The sequence below is a fragment of the Pteropus medius genome, unplaced genomic scaffold, assembly GCF_902729225.1.
Source record: "Pteropus medius unplaced genomic scaffold, Ma_sr-lr_union100, whole genome shotgun sequence".
NCBI lineage: Eukaryota > Metazoa > Chordata > Mammalia > Chiroptera > Pteropodidae > Pteropus > Pteropus medius.
In genome coordinates this window covers 1,753,618-1,773,738 of record NW_024350926.1, presented here as the reverse complement: position 1 = coordinate 1,773,738, position 20,121 = coordinate 1,753,618, and the positions used below count along the sequence as shown (strand labels likewise).

Genomic DNA, 20,121 nt, shown 5'->3' with positions numbered 1-20,121 from the left:
CAGTACCACCATCTGGACTGGATTAGTATTGAGTTACTTCATTCTTAAATTGATACAAAAGCATGGGCACCAGCTCCCTTCTCTCCTCCCAGGAGCAACTCTCCCATAGGGAAGGACTGACTTGGAAAAACATTTTCCTATAAAACAATTAGCCTATGATTGATAAACAAGCATTCAGTGTAGCAACCCACTAAAACAAAGAAGTAAACAAAAACAAGCTTCAAATGGATTTGATACACGGAAGAACCATACCTGGTGGACTCTTGCTTGTAGATGTCAATGATATTTTCCACCAGCAGGTTCCTCTGAAGTCCGTATATCCCATGTCTATCCAAAACCACTTCGTGTCTACAGGAAGGGCAGCGGAATCGGCCCCCTGACGCCACGGTGGTGCCTCCCCTCGTGGGCAAGTACGGGTTAGAGGCCTGTTCTTGCCAAGCAAGAAGAGAAGAGTTGAGTAATGTCACAGGTAGCCTTTCTGAGACTTCTTTTTACTCTCTGTTACCACAAACAACATCAACTTCTACTTTAAGCTTGCCATGAGATAATCCCTCAGGGCCTATCAGCAAGTGGTCCCAAGACACCGGGCCAGCACTTATCAACAGTTGACTGCAGTGAACCATTTTCAACATGCAGTGCTTTCCTATACAGTGTTTTCATAACCAAAAGTTCCAGCCAGAAACTCCAGCATTAATGTCTTGGGTAGCAATTCATTTATAATTTTGAAACAGATTCCATTTTAACAAATATGATTCTTAGTTCTGAAATAAAATTAGATTTGGGAATAAGGAGGAGGCTGACAGCAAAGCACAAGGCAAATCATTAATTTTTGTTTTTCTTGAAAATGAATGTAGCTTTTTAAAGTTTTCTAAAGGAATTCACCTCAAAATTAAGTGCTTGATTCAGAGGACAGACTCTTTTCCACCCCTTACATCTCAAACAAACCTACCTGGAAAATGTCACTGGCACATTTCCTACACAGGTTGTGCTGACACGGGAGAATGACCACGGGCTTCGTGAACATCTCTAAGCAGATGGGACAGATGAGTTGTTTCTCCAGGTTATCCATGGTCTGCTGCTCTTTGGAAAAAGACTTGTAATTCAAAGATGCGCTCATCTCCTGGCCGTCCCCACGAGCGCTGCCAGGGAAAGGGCGCCGCGAGTGGCTTCTGCAGGTGCTTCCTAGGAGCGATCCCGAGGACTGTGTGATCGAGTGCCCTTCACGTTTCTTTCAGTGGAGGACATTGTTTCAGGCCCAGGTTCAGAGTGGGAGCCGCAGCTGTTTTTAGCAGCCTGAGGGGTCACGTGACAGTGGGCTTTCTTGTCCATATAAGCCAGTGACAGGAAGATGGATTCTGACAGGTGACAGAGAGCAGGAGCCAACATTCCTGCCCCAGGGAGTAAAGAGAGTAGGTGGGAAGGAGGATTACAAACCCCATTTAGACGGGGTTGTGAGGAGAAGGAGGTGGAAGCCGACAGTTGTCAACAACAAATGCGAATATGCAAGCCACCAAGTCACCAAGTCACCGAGCCCCGCCCTCTGCAGCGCTCAGTAAAAACGTGGTGCCGGGTTTCCTCAGGACTGGGAGAACCCAGCCCAAGGGCCTCACTGTATAATGCGTGCCGTTTCTGTCCTGAGAGTTTAGGAAGTGAGTAACCTCAAGTAGCATGATCACATCATCTTAGGTGAAAACAAACAAAACATGTCTGGAAAATCATTACCCTGGCTTCACAAGGGCAATCATCTAAAAAGACTTGCTTAATGTTAAATATTTCACCTTTGCAAAGGTTGCGATATGGGAAAAATTTCAACTTAAAAACAGATTTCAAATATTTTCACCATAAAAATGTCCACAAAATAAAAAAATTCCAAACGCCAGTTGATGACTCAATTTTTTAAAAGCTGTGTAATAAAATTCTACTTTTACATTGCTTTCCCATTCCCTAACCCTGCTTCGTTCTTTCCCCTGACTCCCACCTCTACGCACCCCCCAAAACACAAAGAAAATCAGACAGACTCTTAAAGGTTAAATTTAGTAGTTTGCAACAACTATCAGTAATGAGTTAGTAACCGGCATGTGGGGTAGCAGGCCCATTACTTCGTGCTGACATACAGCGGGCGGCAGATGTCAGCGCCGTTACCAGCTGAAGTGAGCGTGGAGTCCTGCCGCCATCACCTGTTTTCATCTGGTCTGAAAAACCTACACCCTGCGCACTTGCCTCGCCCTCCAAGCTCATTTTCTAAAGGATCGTTTCCCTGGTCATTTCTGTCTTGATCTGCTGTTGAGTCACAAAGACCAATTCTGCTATTTACCAGGATTTTGTAAAACGGTTTCATCAATATGTATTTTATTTAAAAACTTAAAATCAGATTAAAAATGAAAAAGAAATACATGTCTGTTTTTTATGTTATGAATTTGCAGCTTCATTTCTCCTTGATTTTAAAAATCTCAAAACAATGAACACATTTTGTTAACATATCCCGGGTGTGCTCTTAATTACCGGTAAAGAGTAGGGCGGTGTGACTGGTTATGTGTGGTCTTAGTGCTGTGTGCACTGAGAGCTTATTGAGAATCTAAAAAGCTCCATTAACTAATAATAAGTTATATATATTCATAAACATCTCAGGGATCTTGGGAGAATTTTGATATTCCTTTCAATATCTATTTAGCAACTACAGTGAAGAAGGGAATTGATGAAATCCTGTTACTGTGTTAATTCAGTTCAGCCAGCCTGGGCAGTTAATTGTGTTTATTATTTCATGGGCCATGGAGATCTGAGCACAATATTTATACTTAGAAAGTTTCTACTGTAAAGGACCTTGCAACCTAAAAAAAGGTAGTTAAACTAATAATACACATTGTAGCAGAGCCCGTCTTTATAATAGGAATTCATTCTTTCAGAAAACATTCATTGAATGTTCATCCTGTGTTTCCATTGTGCTCAGCTCTAGGGATCGAAAGACAAACTAGACACAGGTCATTGTCCTCAAGGAGCTCAGTCTAACAGTGGAGATGAGACATGCATATACAGTACAAAGCACCACAGTACAAAGCAACATGTGATAAAGAACTACAGAATTTTAAAGCTGGAGGGGTTAGGAGCGCTTCATGGGTGGGGTAGCACTTGAATTGCTCTACTGAGGAATTTAAACGGATGGATGTATAGTTAGGTGGGAAGTAGATGGGGCTTCCCAGGGAAGGCAGCAGTGAGCACAGGAGTGCTGGATTCGCTCAGAGTTTAGGGCTGGAGCACAGAGCATACTGCCGGCTCATTGGCAGGCTATGCATACTGGGCTAAAGAATTTCTAACAGTCAATAAATTAGGCAACAGGAAATCGTTAAAAGTTACTCTCAGGGAAGTTTTTATGAGAGTTTGCACTGGTTAGATTAATCTCTCAATGATGGTTGGGACAGATTAGAGTGACAGTGATCTGCCTAAGACCAGATAGGAGGTTGTTGCCAGTAGCCTAGGTGAGAGGTCACGGTGACTTGACACTGAGGGGTGGCAGTGGGGAAGGAAACGAAGAAATGGACTCTGGGGCAGCTCTGGAAGCAGAGTCCACAGAGGCAACTCAGATGCCCTGAGTCTGAGCAACCAGCGATGATGAGGTGAGAGGCTGCATTGTGAGTCAGGAGACAGGCCGATTCAGCTTTGATGTCCACCTCGCTTTGTGATCTTGGGAAAGTGACCTCACCTAGCTGGATTTCAGTTCTCCTAGCTGGAGTTCATAACCTAACTTAGCAGAATTTGTAGAGGAAAAAACCCTCTGAAACTATTAATTTTGACGTTGAGAATCTCCAATTGGATCATTTCATAGAGCTGACACCTATCCTCTCCTTTCTTTTTCCTTCTGCTCCTTCTTGCTCTCTGCCTTTCTTAGACTTGCCCCTGGAGGCCACACAGGAAACTAAGAAGACGGCCATAGGAATAAGAGCCACGCTGATGAGTAATAATCACCTTCCCCTCCTCATCCTCTTTTCTCCATCTCTTGCCCCTCCCCACTCTCAGAGACCAGCAATCTATGGGGTGGTATGTGAGTGGGAGTGGGACATGGGAGTAGCACATTGCTCTAGGGAAGAACCAGAAAATTCTAGTCTGCTCTCAAATCATTCACAGGGTGTGAGAGATAGGGAGAATTCTGGAGCTGAATCAGAATAGAAGTCAGCTTCAAGGTGCTGTGCTTTGCAGTGGACCTGGGCCTCCACAGAGACATGAAAACCAGCGTAGTGTCCTAAGGGTATCGTGGACTGTAGAGGAGTGGTACGGGACTTTCTCCCTTTCTCCTACCCCAACCCACCTTACACTAGGACGGGGGCTTGAAACCAATCAGGGGCAATTACACAGGGAGCTGCCTTAACTGGAAGCTCTGATTACGCCTCATTTCTGAGTCCCACCTGACTGAGGCAGGAGCGCATTTAGACACGTTGAGAAGCTGACGTAAAACCACCACTGCTCTCATCTCCTCCAGCAGTTTCCCAACCCCCCAGATAAGTCAGAGGAAGAAAGATGAGTCCCTAGGAGCCTGAGTATTGCCCAACGGCGGACTTGGCACTAAGAGATGACAACAGAAAGAAAAGACATTCGACCTCTTTCAACCTCTAGCTACCCGGCAAAATGTACCTAGATATCAGGGGCCAGGGCATAGGGGTGAAATGTAGATATCAGTGTGTTCTTCATCTCAGGAAGGGAAAAAAGGGGGTGCTAGTATATGTACTTTAAGTGCTATGCCAACGAAATAAACATAATAAGTATATACAGAGTACAGATTGCTTCTTAGAATCGCTATCTATAATAGGCATTACTATCTCCCTCTAGCTAACTGTGGCTCAAGCAAAGGTATGTAGTTGCCCAGACATATGGCTGCTAGTTGTGAAGCAGATCAAGAGATACATCTTTTTGACTACAGAGCGCATGACCTCATCCCCTAAACTACACCACAGCTATGCTCTACGGCACACTGCCCATTAGAATTTCTACAGTGATGTAAATGTTTTGTATTGGTGCTGTCCAGCCTCGAGCCACAGGTAGTTAGTTACTGAGTACTTGAATTGTGTATGATGCAACTCAGGATCTGAATTTTTAATTTTATTTATTTTAAACTTATGTTTAAATAACCATACGTGGCTAGTGGTTACCGTATTGGACAATCAACCTTAGAACATGAGATATAAAAAAACCCTTGGGGGAAAACTGGAATGGATATAAAGGATTCTCTAGCAGTAACTGGGTCTCCTCTTTTGGTGGATTTCGTACTTCCTGGTTAAGGTGATGTGAAACTCCTCTAACCCCAGAATAGTTATGAGCAACATCGATTCTGCATCCCAACTTGCAAAACAAGACAGAGCATTCTGGGAACAGGAGGCATTGGAAAAGTCCCAGGGAATCAGTGTCAGGAATGCTACCCTTCCTGAGGTTTCGAGAATGTCCTCAGAATTTCATTAACCATGTGCTCTTTGTCTCTTTAACATGGATAGTTACAAGTCCAGGTACCTGAAAATAATCCAGGCTTAGCCTAAAGAGCTAGTCATTCGTCAAACAAAACAGAGGATTTGTGGTCAGATGGAGGGTAGATTTAAAGGGAAATAAAAAATAGATACGGTCTGAAGCAAAGCAGTGCAGCAGATAGAGTGCAACCCTGGTGTACAAGGAAACAAGAAGAATCTCCTTACAACAAGGGCTCAGGACATCTCCAAAATACTTAACATGTTCCTTCTGTCTACATTGTAAAACTTTTCAGTTTAGCTATTTGTCAATAAGCAGTTTGGATATGTAATTTTTAAATTTTTAATGAAAAAAAAATTTATAAAATCTAAAATCAAAGAGAAATGAACTACTTGAAAAGTACATAACAGAAGCCAACACCATGGCATTTCTTTCATTAGCAAACTTCTGGCTGATAGCTTTTTTTTATCTTGATAATTACTCCTTTTCCAAATATGTCATGTGTAAATTTTACTTTATCATAAATATCTCTAAGAAAATGTTAGAAACTCCTTGGCATAATTCATGTGCCAGAAATAAACAGTGAGAGTCCCAAAAAGTAGCAAATACTTTAGCTAAGGCCTTCCGATGGCCATGTCTGAACTCCTTACCTTGTCTCCACCCTCACACACAATTCCCCCTACCTCCTCTCCACCCAAGCCTCCTAACTGATTTCTCTAAATTCACTTTTGCCTTCAGCAATCTATTTCTCATGTGTCATTCCTTATTTAAATTCCATTAATGGTCATATGACCCCTAAGGTAAAGACTTTCTCGGTGTAACCCCCTGGCCTGACATGATCTGGCCCCTACCTATCTCTGACCTAATTATACAATCGAAATAAGATGTGAGTAACATATATGAGCCATACATATGATTTTAAATTTCTAGTAGCCACGCTGAAAATCAAAATCAAATAGAATTAATTTCATTAATATCCTTTATTTAGCCTCTAAACATATAAACAATTATCATTTCGACATGTAATCAAATATTTTTAAAAATGAGATATCTGTAAATAGAGAGAGTCTGACTACTTCTTTTGTAGTCTGCAAGTCTTCTACTTTGTCTTCCTTGCCTTACTGGCTAGAACCCCCTGGACATCCTTGCCTTGTTCCTGATCTTAGGAGGAAAGTGTTCATACTATTACGTATAATGTCAGCTGTGTGTTTTTCATTGATGCCCTTTATCAGTTTGAAGAAGTTCCCTTCCTTTCCAAGTTTGTTGACAGTTTTAAAAATCAGGAATGGATGTTGGATTTCATTGAATACTTTTCTGCCTCTACTGAAACAATCATGTGGTTTTTCTTCTTCAGTCTGTTTATTATGATAAATTAACACTGGCTTTTGAATGTTGAACCAGTTTTATATTCTTGGAATAAATCCTACTTGGTCATGATGTATTTTCCTTTTTATGTATTGTTGGATTTAACTGGCTAAAATTTTGCTTAAAATTTTTGCATCTATGTTCATGAAAGATATCAGTCTGCAGTTTTGTTGTAACGTCTTTCCCTGATTTGGGGATCAGGGTAATGTTGGCCTTCCAGAGTAGGCTGGACAGTACTCCCTCTTCTTCAATTTTCTAGAGATTTGTTTATAATTGATATTATTTCTTATTTAAATCTTTGGTAGAATTCATCTCTGAAGCCACCTGGGCCTAGTGTTTTCTTTATGAGAGAAATATATTTTAATATGTATAAAATAACTAAGACTATGCTTGGCTTGTAGGAAGGGCTGAATAAATGTTAGCTGTTAATTTTTAAAATTCATCAATATTTTCAATTAAAAATAATAAATGTTTATTGCAGAAAACTCAGAAAATATTTTAATATCTTAAGAATATATCACAGTAATCCTACTACCCAAAGATCACTACTATTAACATTATTAAATTTCTCCAGTTTTTTTCTACAGGTAATTTATGGTAGTTTATGTTGTTATTGTTTATATGGCTCTGTGAATCTACTTTATATAATTAGCATTTGATTATTAACGTTCTCCATGTCAATAGTAGTTTTTGATAAAAATAATTTCAATGGCTTATACGTATTCCATTATATGGTCACACCATAATTTACTTAACCGTCATTTTGTATTTTTAGAATTGCTCTGTTTTCTCTGCACAGTAGACCCAACACCTCTTTTTTGTACTTCCAAATATATTTATATAAATACACATACAAACCCTCAGAATATTCCCTCCAGGCCTTCCATCTATGGTGTGCTGGTAACATGCACTGATAATACCTAATGTTTATTGTGTGCCAGGCACTGAAATTACATGCTATATCTTAATTGAAAGTAGACACCATTATTATCCTCCCTACTTTACAAATGAAGAAATGAAAACACCAAAATGTCAAGCAACTTGCTGAAGATCACCCAGCTAAGGAATGGCAAAACAAAGAAAGGCCGTCAGGTTTCACAGACCCCTTGATTAACCACTATGCAAAAGTGTCTCAGGGTTTTTACCTTTAGATTTTTCATATGAATTCCATTCCACACCTGAGTTGGTGATCCTGAGATTCTGTTTGAGTTCTTGCCCAACTCACCTGCACCAAATGTGTTCTCCACCTGCATTTTGGGTGCATTCCTTCCTATTCTTTCCTTTTTTTTTTTTAACTTACTACTCATTTCTTGCTCTTTTAAGCAGTGTGTAGTTTGACTGCCAGCTCCTCCTGTCAACCAGCTAGAACACCCATAATCCCAACTAAAAATTGGGACATATCATCTGATAAAAGGATTTTTTCCTACTTTGTAAATTTGCTTTCACAAAAAATGATGAGGCTATATTTTAAGTGACTCACTATACATTCAGTTAAAAGACTTTATTGAAAGAATAAAATGAGATAAAAATGATACTGCCCCCAAAATGAAAGATATACCAATAAAACACAATGGGTTGTATACATTGGGAACGAAATGTACAGGTTCCCTAGAACCCTAATATGGACATCGGATAAAAGAACGATCGATTATTTATTAATCGTAATCTTCAAAAAAGATAATATCTCTGCTTTTGTCTAGAAGCTTTATATTTTGTGTTTAGAAAGCAGTATGGTTTCAACAGCTTTTTTTGTGGCTGTATTCTAGAAAATTAGTATCGGAAGAACTTATTGCCAGAAAAGCCTTTGTATGTGTCCTGCTCAATTTCTTGTATGTTTGTTTATTTTTGTCTTATCTTTAACAAGATAGACTGACTACACTCAAGGGCAGCCCTAGAAAGAACTTTCCTCCGATTAATTGCCTTAGTTCTGGTCTCTTGTTAACTCTCCACAGTTATTTCCCAGGAGGAAAATGGCATTAGAACCCTCCTCCATCAGCAAGCCCCGAGTTTCCCTTATCCTGTCCATCTCGGATCTACCCAGAGCCGGGCCCCACAATGTACGTGGTTGAGAAGGAGCACTGCCCTCGCTTTCTAGGCTCAGGTGTAAAAGAGTCAACATACTTTTCCGAGTTCTTTGTTTTTACTTTAGTTTTGTTTTCCCATCTGTCAGCTACTCTGTGGGCAGCTTTGTCTTGGACGGATCCCTGAAAATGCAGCTATCAATCAGAAATCACAAAGAAGTCAAAATGTCAAGACGTGGCTGCAATCGGTCGCCATTTTTGCAGAGAAAAAGACTCAATCTCGTGAACTTCGCAAAGTGTGTCTAAATTTTTAAAATATTAAAGATAAATTGCTAGCCCCCCTTATCCCTTCTCTGGAAGTTTTACAGAGCTGTAACTTCAAATTCGCCATACCCCCCACTTATGGGAAGGCTGACCTTAAGCTCCACTCGCAGTTAGGTGAGAATGGAAAGAAAAACGATGGGACTAACAGAAAAAAAACTGGAGGATGCGGGCATCGATCCCGCTACCTCTCGCATGCTAAGCGAGCGCTCTACCATTTGAGCTAATCCCCCACTCCTGACTTTCGTTGATTATGGCTTCCCCTAGAGAGAGGTCAGGGCATTTAGATGCAACTATAAATAGTCCTGATCACATTCCTGACCTTCCTCATAACTAATACTAAAATGACAAAAAGAGCCTCTCCTTCGAGCCGGAATCGAACCAGCGACCTAAGGATAACCCCGGAATTAACCCTACAGTCCTCCGCTCTACCAGCTGAGCTATCGAAGGGAGTAAAGGGTGAACTCTCAGCTCTTCATAAGTTTTAGTCATTTCTTCGCTTCGTGTGCTTTCAACCGCGTTTCTTCCAGATTCTCAGGTCACTTGAACACAGTATCTTCCTCCCGGACCTCCCAGCTCTTCGCGGCAGCAGGAGCGAGCACTCTGGTCGCTGACGTTGCCGGGGCTCTGAGGAAAAAGTACGAGACCCGGGAAGCTGGCGGCTGGCCCCACAGGCGGCCTGGCCGCGTTGGCTTCCTCTGCCCGACTCAGGGGCTGGGGAAACACCAAAGGCGATCTAGAAACGAGCAGAAAGCCGAGACCCGGAGCCGGCTCGCCGACCGCAGACTCTCTGCCGCGGCTAGAACTTGGACGGCAGTGCCCGCTTCGGGGATTTGCGAGAGACTTCAAACAGGGACGGTGCCATAGGCCAAAACTGGAGCGAAACTACGAGGATTTCCAATTGTTCTTTGGAGTGTAATAATGTTTTAGAGAAGTGTATCAGAGTAAAGGACCTAAATCATAGAACACTGGGGAAAAAAAAAAAACGTTCGTCTCCTTCGAGCCGGAATCGAACCAGCGACCTAAGGATATCTTGCTAGGAATAGTAGCTACAGTCCTCCGCTCTACCAGCTGAGCTATCGAAGGGACGAAAGTACGACGTAAGCCCTTAGAGATTCAACACAAATAAACCAGGGCGCCCAACTCCTAGCTAGAGACCCGCTGAAGCGCGCGGAACCGGGGGCGGGGCGGTACGTGCCTGCGTCGTTTGACGCGTGCGCAGAGAGACGACCAGGCTCCGACGCGCGGGAGCAACTGACCCGGAGAAAAGACCCCAACTCAGGCGTCTGAGACCTGTGGCGCCACGACTGGGGCTCCGACGCCACCCCCGCGTGCCTGTCTCACTCTTCCTTTACTACTGTTGGGGTGACTGGTATGGCCACACTACTTTGTCTGCACACCCCTCAGACGGCCAACGTGCGAGGGGCCAGTGGCGCAATGGATAACGCGTCTGACTACGGATCAGAAGATTGTAGGTTCGACTCCTGCCTGGCTCGACTTTTTGTGACCTGAGATTTCCAAAACCGGAGATTACTTACCCTGAGTTCTCCGAACCACCAAAGCCCAGAGTAATTTACGGCACTTGGAGCTCGGAGAGCCGTCGCGCGTTATTTCCCATGGCTCACCGTCGAACTTTCGAGATGTTGAGAGGCTCACGAGCACTCACGGGACACCCAGGCGCGCTGGGTGGAGGCCGGCGCCGCGGAAAAAGCCGAAGACTGAGGGGCTCTTCTCTAGGCTCCAGGTAGGAAGGTGGGGCTGGAGCCGCAAAGCGAGGGTCGTAGTTCCCGTCGCAAAGCTGGTTCAAATTCCAGGGCTCCTTCCACAGCCCAGGCCCTCTGGTCTTGCAGGGTATTTGAAGGCCTTACGGTCACAGGAGAAACTGCCCCCACCTGTCCTCGACAATGCAGAGGGCAATACGTTAAGGTTACTTTCATTGACTTTTTGATCCGAATCCTGTTTTATTTCCTTTAAAAGGTATTGAGCTCCTCCTCGGTTGTAAGCACAGCATGAAAACTGTCTAATGACATAGGTTCTGCCCTCAGAGGTCTTTTAACCAAGAGGGTTTGAGCAAAGTGAGCCTTTATTTTGAAAGTATATTAATCTTATTTTTTGGAGAGAGTTTAGAATTATTTCTTAACCTTCCCTCTCCTCCACCCCTCCCCCCGCCCCATTTCCAAGTAAAGTAACAATTCCTAGAAGTAAAAGCTTTAATAAATTGTGAAGTTCGGGAAGAATTAAGAAAATGTGACGTTAGAGTAAAGAACTGATTTTTAAGTGGAAAAGCGGCTTCCTTAAGGCTACGCAAATATGATTAAAGGAAGCTAAAAATTTAGAGGATGGGGAGACAAGCACAGACTATTTGAACAAAGTGATGGTGGGTTTAATCTCTGTTTCCTAATGAATATTTTGCCATTTTTCCCGTGTAACAAGCTGATATATCTTTAAAGTTATACAGTATTTCTGAGCATTAAAAAAAATTACCTCCATGGGAAGTTAGGGAGGTATGTCGTACTCCTCCTGTCAAGTTTATGAACAGAACCTTGTAAAATTAGGCTAAGAGGAAAGAGCCTCCATATTATCTGTACCTTTTCCTCATTTTACAAGGGCGGCAAGTAAGGTGTTTATTATCTGCAGAGATCACTGTCATTGGCCATCATTGCACTGTGGGCAGAAACTCTGGCCCCTTGGTGTAACCGCTTTTTGATGTACCCTCCTCCCTGACAGCAGCCAGACCAGAGTAACATTCCAAGAGGGTCAAGATGATGCAAGATTTCGTGCTCTTACTTGTGACACAAATTCACACAGAGCTAGTATAAGCAAGAGAGACATTTATTCTAAATATACAGGGTGTCCCAGGGAAACCAAAGATGAAGTGTAGCTGGACCTTCTTATGGTTTTTTTCTCAGTGCTCTCATCTCCTCTGTATGCTTCTCTAGTGCTGCCCCCCTCTCCACCTAAAAGTTCCTGAACTTTATCCCTCACAGCCTATTGCTGTATATTGAGTGTGTCCCCTCAAATTTATGCGTTAAAACTTAATGCTCAATCGATGATATTAGGAGGTGGGGATCTGTGGGAGGTGATTAGGTCATGAGGGCTCGAGCCTTTAACGGGGTTAGTGCCATTATAAAAGAGGCTCCAGAGAGATCCCTCCCCTCGTCTGCTATGTGAGGACAGTGAGAAGTTCAGAAGGCTGCGGTGGGGAAGAGGATCTTCACCAGGACCCGACCCTGCTGGCACTCTGATGGTTGACTTCAGCCTCCAGAACTATGAGAAATAAATTTACATTGTTTAAAGCTAGTTTGTGGTATCTATTTTCTTACAGCGACCCAAACCTAAGACATCTCTCAACCATAGACTCACTTCTCTTTTTCAGTCCTCACTGCAAAACTCTTCATTGTTTTGGCCTCAATTAGATGCTCACCCCTGTGTCCAGGAGTCAGGATTACATGTGGCCATCAGGGCTGGATCAGCCCTAGCCTTAGGGTTGGGCACATATGATTGCATCCCCTCCTTCATAGGATCCTAGTGAAAAGATAAAGAAATACAAAAGAGGAAAGTCTGTTGCAGCATGAAAACAACAGATGGTACAATCAGCAAACCCGAGATTTTAATTTCTGGGACTTGGAAAGCGAATGAGAGTATGGACACATAGCCCAGAATGGAGAAAATCACAGCACAGAGTACACATTGTAGAAGTTAGTAGAGAAAGAACCATTTGCCCCATTGAGCTCCTAAGAGGCTCCAGACACAGGCAGTGCACAAAGGTCAGAGGCCCACAATATTGTGAGCTCTGAATGAAGCATTTGTCAGCTGGAGCTGCCTGGAGAACTACTTCAGCAGAGTCAGTTTACCTGGGGAGAGCCTGTTGGTTGAGTATAGGACTAGGAGGAGAAACAGTGTAGAGCCTAATTATAACAGACATGGGGAGAAAGAAAGGCCACCTCACCCCATTCTCAGAGTCCCTCCTTGAGTTGGCAGTTTGAGGCAGTATGGCTATTTTTTCTCATGCACCATCAATGGAAAAGCCTGCTTGTCTCCAGGACTCAGACATTTTACAGATAAAAATCAATGTAGTCCTTTATTCATGAATATAAACAAATGTCTACCAGACATTGAAGAGGAAACAGTAACAACTTTAAAAAAGAAAGGGCAAACAATAACTGACCCAAGAGGAAGCAAAGATAATGCAAGGAATAGTACAGAATTATCTTTTTAAATGTTAACTGATATCCTCAAGGACATCTAAGAGGATAGTACAGAAATAAAAACTAGAATAAGGTGCAATTAAAAGGAGCAACAAGAAAATAGTTGAGTTCTTGAAAATTAAAAGTGTGATTGCTGAGGTGAAAATGGATTGGTCGTGGCTAAAGATCAAATTTGGAGTTACAGTAGATAGAATGGAAAATATCTCCCAGGACACCAGAATGTAGAGAACAGAAAATATAAAAGTAAAATCAAGATCCAGAATACACAATGGCTGACTGTCTAGTCAGAGTTCCAGAAAAAGAGACAATGCAGAGAAAGGAATGGAAGAATGACACAAGTCATTAGATCAAAAGGACCATCCAAGCAGGATGAATGAAAAACAACTCTGCTTGGCCACAGCCTAGTGAAATTTTATAGCATTGAGGATAAAGATGAAACTCTAAATGCTTTCAGAGATAGGAACAAAACAAAAAAATGGGCTAACAACGAAGGAGGAGAATCAGATTATGATCAGACATCTCATCAGCAATACTGGATACTAGAAGACAATGAACAAGATCTTCAAAGTCTGTGCAGAAATAATTTTGAACCTAGAATTATATAACAAAAGTAGCAACCCCATAGGAGGACAAATAGATAATTCATACTTGCAAAGTCTTGTAAAGTTTAAATCCCATGATTACTTTCTGAAATAAATACAAAATAAACATTACTTGAAGATGTTATACTGATTGAGTTCTCCAGGAAGCAGAAGGTGACACACAACTAGAGTACAAAGTTTTACTAGGGACTAACATCTGTGAATGGAAAAGGGGAGGACGCACGATTGGTAGAGGTAGCTATTAGGCAATGACGCAGACCTGACAGCCTCTGCCTGTCCCTTTGGTAGCTGCAGAGCAAATATTTCCCTTTAAAGGACTCCTGAGTTGGGCAGAAGTGGCTAAGACTGAGTTCAACCACCTTGTTCAGTCATTGGCTAGAGGCTGATAACCTCAGACCCTGAAGGAGTTAACACTGTGAAGCCCTCAGTTAACCATCCTCCTTGCACCTGGGCAGTGAGTCCTTTCTTGAAAGGCAGTCTTGCAGCAAGTCTCTGTGGCTGCCACAGATATACTTCAAAACAAAATAAGAATCCAAGAAAGAAGTACGCACAATTTAAAAAAGGGAACAAACCAAGGAACTTAGAATATATCCCAGGTTGACAGTGATGCAGCAAGTCAAGAAAGCAATCAGGACAAATTAGGAAAAACAAACAAGAGCCCTTAGAGCCTTTAAGGCTCTAAGATGATTTTTCAAGAAAAAAGTGGATTCTTTTACAATGGTAATGTGATTATGGACCAGGAAGACCTTAGAGATATGATAAAGGCATGTCACTTTTCTCAAAAACAAGCCAAAGATAATTAAGAATTTCTACAAACAAACCAAAGAGCTTTATAAAGAACTCATGGTCCAAATATAAAGCAAACTGAAATCTGGCACAATTTTGAGAAATTGATGACATGTATTATGGGTTAACCTGTGCTCCCCTCCCCTAAATTCTAATATTGGAGCCCTAACCCCTGGTGACTCATAATGTCACTGTATTTGGAGATAGGGCCTTTAAAGAGGTAATTAAAATGGTGTCATAAGGGTGGGACCTCATCCGATATGACTAGTGTCCATTTTGGACAGAGTGAGATAGCAAACACATGCACACATAGAGACACAACCATGTGAACACAAAAAGGTGGCCGCTTGCTAGCCAAGGAGAGAGGCTTCAGAAGAAATCAAACCTGCTGACACCTTGATCTTTGACTTCTACCTTTCACAACTGTGAGAAAATACATTTCTGTTGTTTAAGCCACCCAGTCTGTGGTATTTTGTGATGGTAGCTGTAGGGAGCTAAAGCTCCCCAAATTCAAAAGAGTGCATGGATTATCTCGGGAGGCCTGCTTGCATAAAAAAGAAAAGGCCGGTTCTGTGGAATTCCAGGAAGAAGAAGATTAAGTATAGTCGAAGGGAGTGTCGATTGTACCTCGATCTTCAGGATGTTACTTTTATTATGTTATTTTGGGATACACAAAGGAACAGATTATGTATAAAGAGAAGCATAAGAAATAAACTCGGAGAGACAGTTGTGAGATCTGTTCTCCCTCCTGCACCCTGTCTGTCTTCTCTTTTTTCTCAGTCCCCGCTCCCCCATTCAGGTACCCGGTTTGACTTGGTCGGCTGGCTTCTGACAGGTAGCCCTAGCAAACTAATACAGGGATAGTGAGGAAAGAGAAATTTTCTTTCTTTCCTGCATTCTTTGTTATTGTTCATGTTTTTAACTGTATACAAACTATTTTATATGGGCAGACAGTCCCATAATTGCCATCTAATGTATCATCTAATAAAAATTGATTCAAAATGAAGGAACTGATACCCAAAGGTGTGAGATGACTTAACTTCAGTAACAGAGTTGCACAATGGCAGATGAGATCTTAGATGTCCTGAGTCGCCAGCCAAGACTCCCCCCTTGGCACTAGTCTCCCTGTCCTCTATTGGACACTTGAATTACAGAGACTAGACTTCTTGACTGCTTCCTGAAAGGAAGGAGGTTGAAAGGTGGCTTCCGATGTCAGGCTAGGTCAGATGATGACCCGGACATTCTGGGAATAGCAGAATATCCTATTTAGTAAAGGGAACTCTCTTCTTAACTCTAGAACCCAAAGATCAAATCCCTAAAATTTATTATGGTCCTCCACAAAAGTTACGTCCAGATACTCTGAGACCTAAAGAAAAAAGCCATTGTTCAACTTGAAAGATATCTTACACATATGCACATGAGAGAACTTTCGAGTTTTTCTTTTGAGGTGACCATTCTACAGATGAGGAAGTTTACCAAGAAAGATTAAACAATTTCTTCATGATGACTCTCCAGATTGGGGGAGTGGGGCTCAACTCAGGGTTACTGATTCCTTATTCGTGGCTTTCTGTAAATATGTACTGTCTCCAAGAAGGCTATTTGTGGGAAACCACAGAGATAATGTTTCCAAGATCAGAAAGGAAGTCATTCTGGAGAACTGCAGGGGAGATACAGTTGATTCCTGTTATTTGCAGTAGTCAGGTTCTATAAAGTCATCACAAATACTGATTTAGTGAACACTGAACTATTGCTCCTAGGGGAAACATAGGGTTGAGCCTCTGTTCATTAATACATAACTTTGTTTTATGTGTGTTTTTGTTTAGACACCTTATTTAATATATATAATTGATTCATTAACATTGAACTCACAGCCAATAGTACTATTATCCATGCCTGAAAGAAGCTTATCTAACATACATATTTTCTCTGGAAGTTACATTATAACCTCTTGCACTTAGAAACACTAGACATCACTTCAGCACTATGCTTTTAGACATTTTAAATGTTGAAATCACCAAAAACACAAAATGCAAAAAATGTGGCACTTTACAAAAGAGCTGAAACAGGAAGGCAGAACATTGCCTTGTTTAGTCTCACCTGGGAAACTCAAATTTCTTGACATTCTGTGGATGTCTGTGAATGACCATGAAAAAAGTTTTAGCAAGTAGGCAAATTTCCAAATATAGAATCTGTGAATATTTAAGAGTGACTTATTAAGCCAAACTAAACCCTGAATTATATGCCAAATCACTCCATCAAAATATCTTAATCAAACCAACCTCCAGTGCCCCATGTCTATTAAGGAGGGTAACAGGAGCCATCTGTGCTACAGGGAGATGGCAAGACCAACCCATCCAATTCCCGGGGCTCCATAAGCCCCTGCAAGCTCACCTGCAGTATTTCATACTCAAGGAAAGTGGGACTGTCATTTTGTTTATACAGTGTCTTTCCCAAAGTGTGATTTGGGGACATTGCACAGAGATTTTCTTCAGAGGTTCATATTTATTCCTTTAACAAACATTTGCATAGTCTCTACTATGTGCTGGGCACTGTTCTAGTGCTGGGGCTCCAGCAGGAAGCAAAACACACCAATCTTTACTCTGATGGAGCACATTTGGAAGGAGCAGACAGACAGTAGTTGACAATAAATGACGATGGGCTCAGCAATGGTGACTGCTCAAGGGAAAGATAGGTACAGGTAGGGTGCTGTGCTTTTCACAATGGCAAATTGACACAGACTACTAGAAACAAAAATTGCTATGTTGAATATATACATATATATACACACACATAACACATATATACTTGCATGCACACTTACTTTAAATGGTTGTGGATAAAGTTTCTTTAGAAAAAGTTCAAGTTTGCCAAATTATATTCCCATCATACTATGGAGAAATAATAAAGGATTGCTAATTTAATAGTTTGACGTAGACCTATGGTATTCACTTATAGTGAAGGAGGGACAAATTAGAATTTGCTAAATGCAAACACTGTTTTGACATTAAATAAATAGCTGTATCTGACTTTACATTAAATGAATAGCTGTATCTAATGTGTCATAGGGTGCAGGGTAGTGAGTATTTAAGCAGACAGACCCCAGAGCTAGACTCCCTGAGTCCAAATGCTGGTTCTCCTCTTATTAACGGCACGAGTTAATTAATGGCTCCAATTTTCACACTTGTGAAATAGAAAATAATATTACCTACCTCATAGGGTTGCTGTGAGCATTAAATGAATTAATCTGTAATATGCACTAAGAATAGTGCCTGGCACAGAGTAAGCACCAAAAATATGTGTGCTATTAAGAAACTATATTAAAAAGTTTCCCTAGCACTATCTACACATCCTGGAAAATTATGGCAGGAATTTTATCAGAATTTTGAAAGTCACAGTTGTTTCCTAACATAACTACACTAGAATCACTTTTAAAATTTTTTTTAAAAATCCAATTTTTCACTCACTCGATTAATGTTGCAGTTATTGGTCAGACAAGAGAAAGTGGCAGATATAGCTACCCAGGCCACACTGGCTTCCCAAGTAAGGAGGTGCTGCAAAGAGTCGAAAGAGAAAGAGGAGGAGGAGGAGGAGGGGGACGGGGAGAGGAAGGGAAGGAGGAGGAGGTTGTTTGTGGAAATTTTCAGTCTTTAAAGGTTTGCTTTTGAGAAAATCACTGGGAATTAAGTAAGGGCAATTCCCTAGAGGAATCTTCTTGCTCTGCAAAGGACTGTTGAAGAGAAAGGTAGACAATAAAAGGAGTGATAGGAGCGGGTATTCTTTTGAAAATAAGAGAACCCTGGGAAGGAGTTAGGCAGGGATGTGGAGACGGTTTGTTTTCAAAAATAGCAAATGTAGTTGGAAATATAAGAAGAGGCAATCCAGTGCAGCTGTTAACATTGTGGACTCCAGAACCAGCCTGCTCTGCCCTTCACTAGCTGGGTGATCTTGGCCAAGTTCCTTAACCTTTCTGTGTTTCAGTTTCTAAGCTCGAGAAATGGGGGATAATAACAATGCTGATAGTATTGGTTCCATAGGTTTTTGTGAGTATTAAGTGAATATATAATTGTAAAATAGATAAAACTAATACAAATCTCTTATTTTGTATTAAGAGGTGTCAGTGTCAGCTATGAGGCACTATGACTATTGTCATTATTGTTCAACAGATTTATTTTTAATTTATGAAAGAAATAAATCTTCCCTTCCTCTCCCAAATCTTCAAAAAGATTATTCATCTTTTTGAAATACAAATGCACTTCTGATCCTAAAAGCCATCATGTCTTACTTCCTTTAGTTTGGGGAAGGGATGTGCTGAGAAGAGGTAGGAAAGAGAACTAAGAAAAGCAGAAGATAAATAGGAAAATGAATCATTTTTCCTCTCTATTAAAATTTTATCCTCTTACTCAGAATAACATCTTTTAGGTGAAACTTTTCGTGGCTAAAAATAATTTCCTAGTACACTATATAGTATGTTTAAAAAATAAATTCCATGCTAAATACAACAAAGAAATTTCAAAATGAAGGCATTTGATATAAAACTGTTATGCTAATAAGTTAATCAATATATAAACAATATTTTTCATTGCCTGATAGCTTTCATTTGTTAACCTTTAAACCTAGGTTAGCTTTAAATTATTGCTTTCTGTAATTATAATAAATAATCCTGGAAAATGCCAGTTTAGTAAATAGTTAATATATACATTTTCAAATAGATCATTCCGAAATTTTTAAAGAAAATTTCCAAAATGAAATTTCCAAAATGAAAATCTGCACTAAAAGATTTCCCCCAATTATTTTTCATCAGGAAAGAAAGTGATCTTCTCATGAAGAGATGAATTTGGACATCTCAGGAGTGGAGATACTTGGGTACCAGAGCAGATTACTCAGAAGTAAAACGAAAAAAACCCTCACTAGGTAAGAATCCTTTCTTCCTAATCCTGAGAACAGGGATGTGTCTGGGGGACTCTCCGGCATTGGAGAAGCTGATAACTGGATTTTTAGCCATTAGAAAGCTCAGTTAGCAGCCCAGTGGTGAGCAGAATGTGTTAACTGTCCTGTAACTGCTGATTTGATTCTAGGAATTTAGTTTTGCTTCTTGGGGACAGCCCTGGAACAGCATGAAAATTCTAAAAAGTTGTATCACACTTACCCATTCATTTAGTGCTGAGCATGTTTAAGTCTCCTTTTGGAGAAAGGCTTTTCTGAGAAATGGCATATATAATGTGAGAATTAATCAATCAATCAATAGGTATTTTTTCATTTCCTACTTTGTTTTTAGCTCTGTGCAAAATACAGATATAAAGTAGAACTCTAAGATATAGTTCTGTAAATCACTGTTAGTTTGAGCCATCTACAATTTAGAAATAGATTTGTCTT

General features: G+C 41.0%; 1 protein-coding gene, 1 long non-coding RNA gene and 4 other non-coding genes across 7 annotated transcripts in view; 2 read left to right on the top strand and 4 right to left on the bottom strand.

Moving 5' to 3' along the window:
* Window positions 1–9,210, top strand: part of LOC120585455 (uncharacterized) — a 162,649-nt gene extending 153,439 nt beyond the window's left edge. Inside the window, exon 3 of the long non-coding RNA XR_005648329.1 lies at window positions 8,981–9,210. This is a non-coding gene — a long non-coding RNA (uncharacterized LOC120585455). The remainder of the gene's footprint in view (window positions 1–8,980) is intronic.
* The window catches only part of TRIM55 (tripartite motif containing 55), a 49,285-nt gene extending 38,229 nt beyond the window's left edge, over window positions 1–11,056 (bottom strand). Inside the window, exons 1-3 of one of the 2 annotated variants that reach the window (XM_039841751.1) lie at window positions 10,691–11,056; window positions 950–1,388; window positions 253–425 (exon numbers count right to left, since the gene is read on the bottom strand). In XM_039841751.1, coding sequence (XP_039697685.1) covers window positions 253–425; window positions 950–1,117 — 341 coding nt within the window. In that variant the 5' untranslated portion in view covers window positions 1,118–1,388; window positions 10,691–11,056. The remainder of the gene's footprint in view (window positions 1–252; window positions 426–949; window positions 1,389–10,690) is intronic. The other variant, XM_039841750.1, reaches the window with a different exon arrangement.
* On the bottom strand, window positions 9,313–9,385 carry TRNAA-AGC (transfer RNA alanine (anticodon AGC)). Its single transcript has one exon. It is a non-coding gene; the product is annotated as a tRNA-Ala (tRNA).
* TRNAY-GUA (transfer RNA tyrosine (anticodon GUA)) lies at window positions 9,514–9,602 on the bottom strand. Its single transcript is given in 2 exon segments — window positions 9,514–9,549; window positions 9,566–9,602. It is a non-coding gene; the product is annotated as a tRNA-Tyr (tRNA).
* Window positions 10,147–10,238, bottom strand: TRNAY-GUA (transfer RNA tyrosine (anticodon GUA)). The gene is given in 2 exon segments: window positions 10,147–10,182; window positions 10,202–10,238. It is a non-coding gene; the product is annotated as a tRNA-Tyr (tRNA).
* Window positions 10,576–10,648, top strand: TRNAR-ACG (transfer RNA arginine (anticodon ACG)). Its single transcript has one exon. It is a non-coding gene; the product is annotated as a tRNA-Arg (tRNA).
* Window positions 11,057–20,121: the final 9,065 nt, after the last annotated feature.